Source organism: Triturus cristatus, chromosome 5_2 (genome assembly GCF_964204655.1).
Source record: "Triturus cristatus chromosome 5_2, aTriCri1.1, whole genome shotgun sequence".
Taxonomy (NCBI): domain Eukaryota; kingdom Metazoa; phylum Chordata; class Amphibia; order Caudata; family Salamandridae; genus Triturus; species Triturus cristatus.
The window spans coordinates 63,056,253-63,067,244 of record NC_140588.1 but is presented as its reverse complement, the minus strand read 5'-3'; the positions used below and the strand labels follow the sequence as shown (position 1 = coordinate 63,067,244).

The window sequence follows — 10,992 nt, the reverse complement described above, 5'->3', positions numbered from 1 at the left end:
CGAACAAGCGAGCCGCCATATCTGGTGTCAGTGGAAACAATCTAAATGAGGAATCTCAATCAACTTGGCGCCATGATAAGCCTTCGAAGTTGACGCAAAAGAAATCCGGTCCCCGTCCTGGATTGACAGAACAGCTCCACAAACTCTATACGATACCCCAGTCTGTCAATCCTAAAGACCCACTGATCCCTGACAAATTCCTCCCAAACTGGCAAAAAGTTCGCCACCAAGGGATTAGGAAAACCCAAATTGTCCCCCACGTTTCAAAATACTGCGAAAGTCAGCCCCATGAGTAAATCGCCCTTTCACCTCCACCTGTGAATCAGGAGGACCAGTGGCATCCAACTTCTACTTCTCAGCCCCATGATCTACCTAGCCGGATAGGTAGCAGAAACAGCGGCCTCAATCATCCTCTGGACATCAGCTAAGGAAGGAGCAGCTGGAGGCTTAGCAACCACCTCCTCCTCCAAGTAATTATACTTCTCTGACCTCTTTCCCCCAACCATGATGAGTCAGAAGCCAGATGAAGCACCGCTTTCTATATATCATAACTAATTGGCATGTAAACCAGCCCAATTAGAACCCTAACACTGGATGTCATGAGGCCCACTAACCAACTGCCACTGAGCAGGAAATACCACTCCACTCCACTCCACTCCACTCCACTCCACTGGCCAATCACAGTGCTAGCCCCACTCGGTTGTCATATTGTCAAGACTTGCGTGGTTTTCACATAGACATGCACATCCAGAGAAGGCCCTTCAAAAGTCTGTAGCAGAAGAGGCCAATCCCAGCACCCACCATGCCCCCGGCGCGGCTCCAAAGTGAAACTGATCAGAGTCCACGGCCTTCCCGCCACGCCTGCGATCCAAGCGAAGCACACCTCCTCTCTACAGTCTCACAGCAGAGGAGGCTAGCCCGAATCAGTAACCTGCACTCACCACGTTCCAGGCGCGCCAGGAGTGCTACCCAAATGCACACGCCTTCCATACCAGCACGGGCCAGCCAGGCCTTACCGTAAAGCGGCTCTGACGAGAATGGAGCAGAGCCCGCAGCAGTCCCGCTACAGCAGGGACTTAAGCCACGCCTCCCCCTCCGACAAGAAAGGGCTGCTAAAGCAAACCGCAAACATACCGCAGTACACCAACCAAGAGTTCCACAGTCTGTTCTTAAGTCGCAGAACAAAAGCATGATGTTGGAAGATAAGGTCAGGGGTTATGTGCCACAGGATATGGCATGGCCTGAAGTGTAGGGATGGGAGCAGGGGAGTTTACAGCTTGGGAATGTCTGCGGGAAGGAGCTATCTCTCATTTATGTAAATACTGTGACAGGGAGGTCTGACGAGGAGGTAATGGGAAACCTGCAGCAAAGGTTTACGATTTGTGGGACAGTTTCAATTCTGCTACATACCATAAAGTGGATGTTTTATACCAAACTTTTCTTACTCATCATAACAATAAAGCAGTGTGGACATCATTTACCGTGAAATACTGACTCAATTATTTACCATTCAAGAGAAGGCCATTATGTATTATAGCCCAAACAACATAGCTCTTTGCCAGAGTGATGTATGGTATACCACAAAAACTATCCATCTTTATCACATGACCGTTAAATATGGAAAACAAAAACAATAAACGTGTCCTCCATGTTGTTTAGTTGTACAAGTCCCTGATACTTAATTACAAGTGTATAGTATGTGCTCTGAGCCATCTTGTCAAGTAACAAACGCATTTATTTTTTATTTTCTGAAAACAGCACAGACATGTTCTCTTTCTTTAAGGAAAAAATGTTCAGCAACTGAATCATTTCATTTATGGGTTATTTTAAAGATGCAAAAGTTAAACTGGTCCCAACTAAAACGGAATAAAGAAATATGATTAGAAGGCACATTAACTGGGCAGTGAGGGATGTTCAAGGAATCTTTTTAGTCTATGTCACCAGCCAAATTAACAATTTTTCTCAAGGTTTTATTAGAAAAAAGCAGCAGATCAACATTACATTGCAGGAACCTAATCTAAATATGCACTTGACAATGAAGCACATTCGAGTATGGAATAAAGAAGGCTTCCCAGAAAACCTTCAGATTCTGTCAAACTCCTGCTACATATATTTTTCCTTTTTACCTCTATTTTTGCCCGCTGGAACTAAAAACAAAAAAAGTTTATTGCTGTGAAAAGAAATATGTAGTAGAGTAGTATGGAGTTTCAACAAAGAGCATTCTCCAAGTTAGCCTCAGAAGTTTGCAAATGTACTGTTATGTCCTTTGCGTAGAGAAGAAAACTCCAAGAGTTTGAATAACAGAAAATTTGTCATTCTGGACAAACACTACAAAATTGTTGACTGTTGCAGTATCGAATGCCTCTACTTGTTTTACGTTCTCTTCCCCAGATGGCATTAAGATATGTTCGGATTCCATCAGCCCACAAACCACAAGTAAAGGAAAAGTGGGGAAAAACGAAGGTTGACCGGTGATATATACTTTTGTATTTTTAGCTAGTTTTATCCGATTTCAAAAATCAACTTCAGCTCATCAAGAAAAAAATAGAATTCTTTTATACCTGCGTATCAGTGTGTGTGTGTATATACTTATACATACATACACACACATACATATTTCATGACTATCACATGACTAAAGTATGCAAGAACTTCTTTGAAACTGGATATTTATCCCCGCTGAGGTATAAAATCTACATATAAATTTGATATTTTACTATAACAAATTGTACTTTCCATTGCTCCGATTTGAATTTCAATTCAAACCCTGTTCTCCTCACCATACACATCTGCGTATGTTACTAAAATCCATTCGCCACCTTCACAATCTTCCTTCAATATTATACTTGGTGGTTATTAAGTAATAACCAGGGCAGGGACTCTCCGCACAAACCCCTTCTTTGAGATCGCACGTTCAGAGCAGGATAGAGATGTGCAAGCAAACAACGACGATATGCCTCTCTCCAGAGAGCTTCTTTGCATGACTATGTTTCAGTGGTCTAGAAGGTTATCTAGAAGATTCTTTGATGAGGGAGACTCCTTTCCTTCTTGTAAACATCAGTGTGCACAGTTTGACTAGAAAAGTATGTGGAGTCACATCCTTGTTTGGGAGGTGCTAGTTCACAGCTATGGAGAAGGTCAGAAGAGTGAGCTCCTAATAGCCGATGACCCTCTCCCCCCTTCGCCTCCTCATCTTCTGTGCCGAGCAGAAAACACATCTTCTCTGGTTCTTCAAGGACGTGCAAGTCATGTTTGCCGAGGTAGCCCAGTCAATCTTTTTATTTTGCACTGCTGAACTCAGCGAGCAGCCCTCAGAAGATCTCTGGCAGCGTGACATTGCGAAGGAGCCACTGTTGGGACCGGCTGCCATTGCAGTCTCTGATGCTGGGTACCTGGCTGTCTTCTTCTGCTGCTTTATCCAAACACTGGTTGCTATTAACATGTAGCAAGGTCAGTTTCTGCAATGAGAGAAGTACAATCATTTTATCAAACATTTCATTATCCTCATTTCAGCAAAACAAATGGCATGCTGTTATATACATTTCTGACAAACTCAAATTGCAATAAGAGTTGTAGCTTGGTAGCTTGTAGTGCTTAAAATAAAAATACAAAAAATAATACGAAAGAGAGCAACTAAGTTTCTTAGTTAGTGAGAAGAACCACTTGTGCTTCGTTGTATTCTTTTATTACATTTAGTTTTGTTGACAGAGATCCATTAGCCAATCCGTTTGCAACCACCCTACACAGACAAATCTAACCCATACAGTTAATTACATACCAATATGTGGAGCAAGTAGTAACCTCAAGTTCTTTCTAAGCGTCATGTATGAAGCGTAGCATATGTTTCTAAGTGCGCCGTGCAAGAAAATGTGGCCTGAGATATAGGTCAGAAGGCCAGTTTGACTGATATGACAGGCTCCCTTTTCCTAATGTCACAACTGATTCAACATGCCCCACTGCAACTTGGTTGGTTTGTATTTCTGCTCTACTGAGGATGAAGGCTTGTGCCAGAGACTTATCCTTCTTGCTCAATGTGCCTAGGAACTACAGAAGCTAAACCTCACCAACTAAGGCCACTGAGGAAGAAACATATCTAGGGCAGTTTGTAGGATCAGGCCGGATTGATGCCTTGAAATTAGAACCGGACAGCCAACTATTATTGGGGGGCAGGAGGGTTTGGTGTGTGTGTTTATTTTTTCCCCACTGAAAAAAACAAAGGTTACAGAGACGTTATAGTTAGGTTCACATTTTACACACAAACCCACAGAAATTCAGCAGTTAGATTTAACTGAAGAAACTATAACTCGCGCTCCCGCCATGTACAGTTTTCTCATCAAACATTCTATTGCAAATGTTGCAGTGTTATTATCAATGATGTCATAGAAGATGTCATGAGTGATGTAATATGTGAGATAATTAGCAGTGCATGGCGAGGGCACGAGTTAGAGTTACCTTAGGGAACAAGTTATAGTTTCTTCAGACAACTCTAACTAGAACTGCTGCATTCTATGATTTTGTGTGTTTAAAATGTGAACCTAACTGTAATGTCCCTATAACTTTAGTTTTTTTCAGTGAATATCTAAGGTTTTTTAAATTCTATTTCCTAATTATAAAGACCCTGCAACCATCGTTTTTTCAGTGAAGTTCTATGTTATTTTTAACGTAAAGTAATATTTAATTACCATACGTTATTTCAACCACCGCTGCGGCCACCCCTCCACATGCTGCCAATCCCACAACGTAGGGCTTGGCCACCAACTCGGGAGGGGAGCCTTTTGGTAAGATGTCCATCAACCTGGGAAAAGGCAGGAAGACTTTTGCCTACTACTAAGGTGGACGGTGCGGGGGCAAATGGGCGGAGATTGTAAGTGATTTTGGGAATTTGTATACTCGTAGAAATTTAAAGGGCGAACCACGGACTCTGCTCTCACAAGCTGACAAAAAAGAACTCACTCATCACAGTCACTACAGAAGAGTTGGCCTAACGGCTAGGACGGTCGACCTCAAATCTGGGGAACCGGGTTCAAGTCTCGAAATGGACACGCAACATCCTGCGTTTCTGGGCAAATCGCTTAATATCCCTGTGCCTAACAAAAATGAATGTGTCCTCGTGTAACACAACTGGTGCTTGTGTAAAGTGCTCTGTTACCCGATACCTTGGGGGTCAAGTTTCCACTATATAAAACTCCTCCCCCCCCCCCCAAAAAAAAGAAAAGATGGCACTCTGATAAATCAATGATGCAGAAGTGGAGCTTCACCTGGGGCACCTGCTTTGAAGGGAGAGAAGACCATGTGCCCCCAATTCAACGGGGCCCGGGGTCGATGCTCTGGTGCCCACTCAAGGCACCCACCATGTTCTTGTTGGGGGTTGCGGGGGGAGCAAAAAATGCTGCTCCTTGCATGCAGGAGCAATTTTTTCACCTGTTTCCCAAACAGATGAAAAGTCCACTGCCAACGGGAGGGAGCATTTTTCCTGCTCTCACCCGCTGGGAGCAGACTTACTTCTTGCCACCCTTGGCAGGAGCTTTAAATTGCTTCCGCCAAGTGAGAGCAAACACACTATGTCCCAGGGGGTGGGCACCCCGGGGCACAGCTGAGCCAGCCCTGGGGGATGGGGTCTTAAGCGGGTTGAGTGGCTCAGAGAAGGAGGCCACGTGGCCCCCCTCCCTTTCAATTGCATGGCTAGGTCCCAGGGGATGGGATCCCCCTTCTACCAATTGGCCTGGCCCCGGGAAGGTGGTGGCCCCCAAAGCTGAATATGGCCCAGGAGGGAGGCTGCGCAGCTCTCCTCCCCCTTAATTGATTTGGCTGGGCCGGAGGAGTGGCAGTCTCTGGGGCCGTAACCGGCTTGGAGAGGGGGCCACCTTTATAATACAAACTCCAATTCCCTGGGACCTTGGCCACCAGGGGGCATATAGAAAAAAAAGCGCGACGGACTGCGCTTTTTATTTTCTATTTTGCTGCGAACTCGTGAATCCTCCACAAAATTACGGCAAAATTGGGGGGGAAACAACGTTTTTGGCCCCTGGCGGGTCTAAGGGGTCAGAGTATTCCTACCCTGTCTCCCTTTTTTACCTCACCTTTTTTCTTGGGAGTCGGATGAATCCGAGTCTCAAGCTGGCTGCCAACACTTCCTGGTTGAAATCCGAACTACTGAACGGATTTACATCAAATTAGAAAAAGAGCTCTTTGGGAACGAAGTGCTAGCTTTCTATCAAATTTGGTTTAACTCCGTTCAGCAGTTTGGGATGTAGTCGTGTCTAAAATCTTTAAGGGAAATTGCATGGGAGGAGCCAATTGTTTGACCCACCCATTTTTCTTGGCCCCCGCTTTACAGATCACCCCAAAACTTTTCATGCTAAACTAGACAAAGTAGGCCACGGTTTGTTGGAAAATTTGATGAAGATTTGGCAAATGGCGCCAAAGTTATTAGCAAACCGCTGTGGGCAGGGAAACCGCTATGTTCCAGCCTCTGTGCTGGCCCTGGGGGGATGAGGGTCCTGAGGCCATTAAAGGCTCTGGGAGTGGGACTGCACTGCTACCCTCCTTGAACTTTACACCCCCCGGGGGGAGCACCCTGGGGCTTTTTGAAGCATGGGGATGAGGGGGCCATATGGTCCCCCCACCCCGGGGATGGGGACCCAGGGGCTGAAACAAGCCCAGGGTGGTGAGTCTGCGTGCCTCCTCCCCTTAAAAAATTCACCAGGCCGTAAGGAATGGGGTAGCCAGGACTGAAAAAAGCCCGGGGGGGGGGGGGGGGGGGGGGGGGAACCACGTGCCCCCTTCCCTTCAAAGATGTGCCGGGAAATGGGGAGAGAGTGAGAGAATCTACAAATTAGTTATACAGCATAGTGAACTTTGGTTTCAGACCTGATAGGCAGATCTTATAAATATGAACTTCAGCACATGAATAGCCTGTCTCATACCATTTTCCGCAATCAGTGAATCCATCTACTCTATTCACTCAATATATCCATGCCACTTAACTTGCATAAGTCAAAAGTATTTTTTTGCAAAAGTCTAAAGAGGACAGGACAGTTCTGTTTTTATGGTTTGTGGAAACGGGGTCCTGTGGCATTGAGCTCAGACTTTTTTTTATATTGGAAACCTTTGTAACCCCTTAAATTCTGACTTCACACAAGGCCAATTTTGGCCCAAGAGTGAGTTTCAACTATTTTCTAACAGGAAATGTATTTATATTCCAAAGAAAATGGCTTTGATTACTGAGAAATGTCTTCTTTGTGGCAAACAGGCACACCCTAAGCAAGAACCATAGTACTGGCCTTCTCCTTGGTGGAATGAGCGTGAAGGCTCTCAAGAGGATCATTTTCATTTTTGGCCAAGACATAACACAGTTCGATGCATAGGACGATCCTCCATTTCTTGTTTGGAAATTCTTGCCCTTCTGCATACCAGCACATCCAACAAAGAACAGATCATCCACCCGGTATTCATTAGTCCTACACCTGAAGAAACTAAGTGACTACTCAGGAAGCAACCAATATAGCCTATTTTGCTCCCCAGAAGGATATGGCAGAGAGAAAAACAGAGAGCTTATGATACTGTCCAACTGAAAAGGTGACACCACTTTCTGAAGAAAGAATGCACATGCCCGAAGCACTAATTTGTCCAAAAAACAGTGGTATACTGAGGCTGAAATGATATCACCTGAACCTCAATGACCAGACACAGATAAGTAATGGCAATTAGAAAGAGGGTCTTCAGAGTCAAGAGCCCACAACTGTGCAGGGGGTTGAAGGGAGCCCAAATTAGAAAAGTAAAGACTACATGGAGAATCAAAAGGAGCATATTTAAGGGGATAGGAAAAAACATATGTGCAAGTCATTAAAAAAATGGAAATAACGGGTGGCTTGATCAACAAGGCCTGATCAGACAAGCAAGCGCAAATAAGTAGCCTTTAGTGGTGGCGACAGCAAACCCCTGCTGGGTCAAACCAAAAACAAAAAGAAGCACATTAGACAACTTTGCCTGAAGAGCATCAAATTGTTTCTTCTCAAATCTGGTGACAAATTTGACCAATGGACCGAATAAATTGACTTTGTGGGATGGCCATGAGTGACTAAAATGACATTTGTCACTTCATACAGGAAGATCAAAACCTCTTAAGCTGAATCTGCTCAATGACCATGCAGGAAAGGCCTCTCCTGCTGTGGTTAATTATTTCTAGATCTGTTAATTATCAAAAAGTGGAATAGTCACATTAGATGTATAAACCCCATCAGTGGATTCAGAAAACTACTACCTTGTGAGGCATCAGAGCTAGAAAATATGCTACAGACCCTGACTGAACCCAACACCAATCCTGGGCTGTTACGCTGATGAACCAACTTATGAATTTTCAGGTGCCTAATCCACCCTGACACTTTGCAGGCATTCCAAAGTATCAGCTGGATTGGATATCACAGCAGTGCAGGGTTTAACTGAATAGATTGCAGGAATGTCAACCCTTCTCTTCTTGAGGCAACCCCAACATTTCAATACCCCCCCCCCCCAAAAGGTGCACTATGCTTTCAGACAATTCCTCAGCCTTGTGTGTGAATTTAAGATGGGGATCAGAGACGTTCTAATGGTAAACAGCGTCTCACACAGACTCTTTACTTTGTGCCTCACTCTTAAGAATCCGCCCTAGCCCCCTCTCCAAAACACTAAGATCAATCAGCTCCATACTCCTAATGGGGCTTAGTTCCAGGACTCTAGTTCTGCCCAAGAGTCAGAAGCTATCCAAAGTTCCAATGCCTCATGGTAAATGGCAAGTCTAATGTAGGTCCCCTGTAGCCAGTATCTCCATGGGCCAAACATTTGAGTTTGGAGCTCAGTGCGCGGTTCTAATCATCTACGCTCAAGAATATACTAATTTGTGGCTATTGTTCTCAGTCCCCTTACTTCCCACAAAAATGTGGCTCGTAGCTCAACTTTCAGTGCTATACATACCCATATTTTCACAGTGAAAAGGCTTTTTAGTGTACTCGACTGGCTCCCATTGGTACACATCTTGGAAGCGGAAAGATTTTAACGCCTGCAGTAGCGTTCTTGACCTCTGGCGCTGGTTCTGAAGTGTAGCACCACATGCAGGGACAAAACATCATGCCTTCTGGGCTGTCACAGGTTACTAGGGGACCAGTGGACCACCTCATTTTGGAATATAGTATATTCCAGTATTATTTTACTCCGGAAATGCAGTATGTTGCGCAATAGGATAATAAAAAAAACACATAAGATAAAAGCACCCACTCCCGGCAGTGCCTGCGCTGCCACCTTGCTTGCGCTCAACCTAATAGTAGTTTGCATCCTAGAGTCCCAGCCTGCTCGTCTCCCCCAGGCCTCTAAGGCAGTTCCCAGTCCCTCCTCCAGTTTTGTCACAAATTATTCTAGTTTGAAAATGTTTCAATTGAATTGGATCAACATAAACAGCAGATGTTTATTTGGAAGGGAATCAGTGGGAACTGGAGTTCAAAACCTGTATCCGTTTAAAAATACGTATAAATAAAAACTGCTTTTCTGCTCCATGAAGGTTGTTGATTCATTTGCAACAATGGGCAACAAAAAAAGGAAGCATCTGCTCTGAATTTTGGAAGGCTTGGGACTGTCGAGCATTTGGGATGACAGATAAGAATATCCTGATTTTTGAGCGAGGCCATGGTACCGCCAAAACTACAAATAATAGAGTGGTCGGTTTCAGAGTTCAAATATGAAAGTGCCTACTGCAGCATCGAGCTTAACTGAGGAAAAGTCATGTTTGCATTCAGTTTTTATGACAGTATTACAATGGGACAGCAGACCTCTTTCAATCACTGGATGGGACTGTGCTTACTGACTGCAAATCTACTCATGTACAGTATCTTTACCTGCATAATGCACATCTTATCACAACATTTACAACATGCCATTCGCTTTACGTCCTTTCATCCTCTTAATCGAGGGACACAATCGTGTTTCTTTAAATTAATTGAGCCCAGAAACCTTTATTACATACAGCTAATACATCGAATTTCTGCCCCCATCCTTTTTTTGTTCCGTTTGGATTATACAGGTCACACGACAACCGTGTATGCTGATGTCAATTTTGGTGCAATTGTGTCTTTTAGGGAGTAGCTTTCTTGAGAACATTTGAGATTATGTTGATAAGTTTAAACGTGCTCTTCTAGCCAGCAAGTTTAAAGTGGTACTGTGTCAGGAAAGCCTAATGTGTTCTTTGGTTAGGGGTTCCAAGCAAAATAAATATTTAGAAACAAAAAACCCCTAGCTTTCGAATAACTTTGTAAAGGTCAAAATCCCAGGAGACTGAATTAAGGAGAATTGGAGATGTTTTATCATTCCTCCATTCAGAGAAGTCCTGTATAATAATAAGCATCAAAGAGCATGAAACATGATTTAGCAAAACAACCTGAAAATTGCTATGAACATTCAGACAGCACCTATGTTTTACCAATGTGGGACCGGCCCGTGAAAGGAGTTGGATTCTGCCCGAAAGAGCACAGGTTGATGTTAGACAGTCTAATGTGACAGACACCAAAATGATTATTGGCTGCTGTTCCTCGAATTCCTGTTCTGCTGACTGACAGACTGTCTTATTATGTATAGGGCTCTGCTGATGCAATTGTGCTATTGGCCGAGATCTAGAAGGTTGCTTAAATGGAAGACATCCTTTATCCGCCTCAATCCTTTGCAATGATTCACCACCGATTCTTAAAGTCCCAACCACTCTACTACTATGTACGACTGAACGAAACACTGGCCACTATTAACATCTGGAGTTTCCCACCATTATAGAACACCGATGTAGGGATAGGTCTCAAGGTGATGGAGTGGAACATTCCTTTGGGAACTACATATAATGGACCAAGACTGTGGTGGCTTAGGAGCTTCCTCGAGTTACAGTATTGAGGTGGCAACACTCATCAGCACAAACCCTGCATGGGCCACCTACTGAATGAAGGCATTTTAAAAGGCCTGCGAATCGTATTATGTGGA

The 10,992-nt window shown here is 44.1% G+C and overlaps 1 protein-coding gene across 1 annotated transcript in view; it reads right to left on the bottom strand.

Moving 5' to 3' along the window:
* Positions 1-1,717: 1,717 nt before the first annotated feature.
* The window catches only part of GALNT1 (polypeptide N-acetylgalactosaminyltransferase 1), a 525,156-nt gene continuing 515,881 nt past the window's right edge, over positions 1,718-10,992 (bottom strand). The window contains exon 12 of the mRNA XM_085606855.1: positions 1,718-3,458. Coding sequence (XP_085462981.1) covers positions 3,312-3,458 — 147 coding nt within the window. The 3' untranslated portion in view covers positions 1,718-3,311. The remainder of the gene's footprint in view (positions 3,459-10,992) is intronic.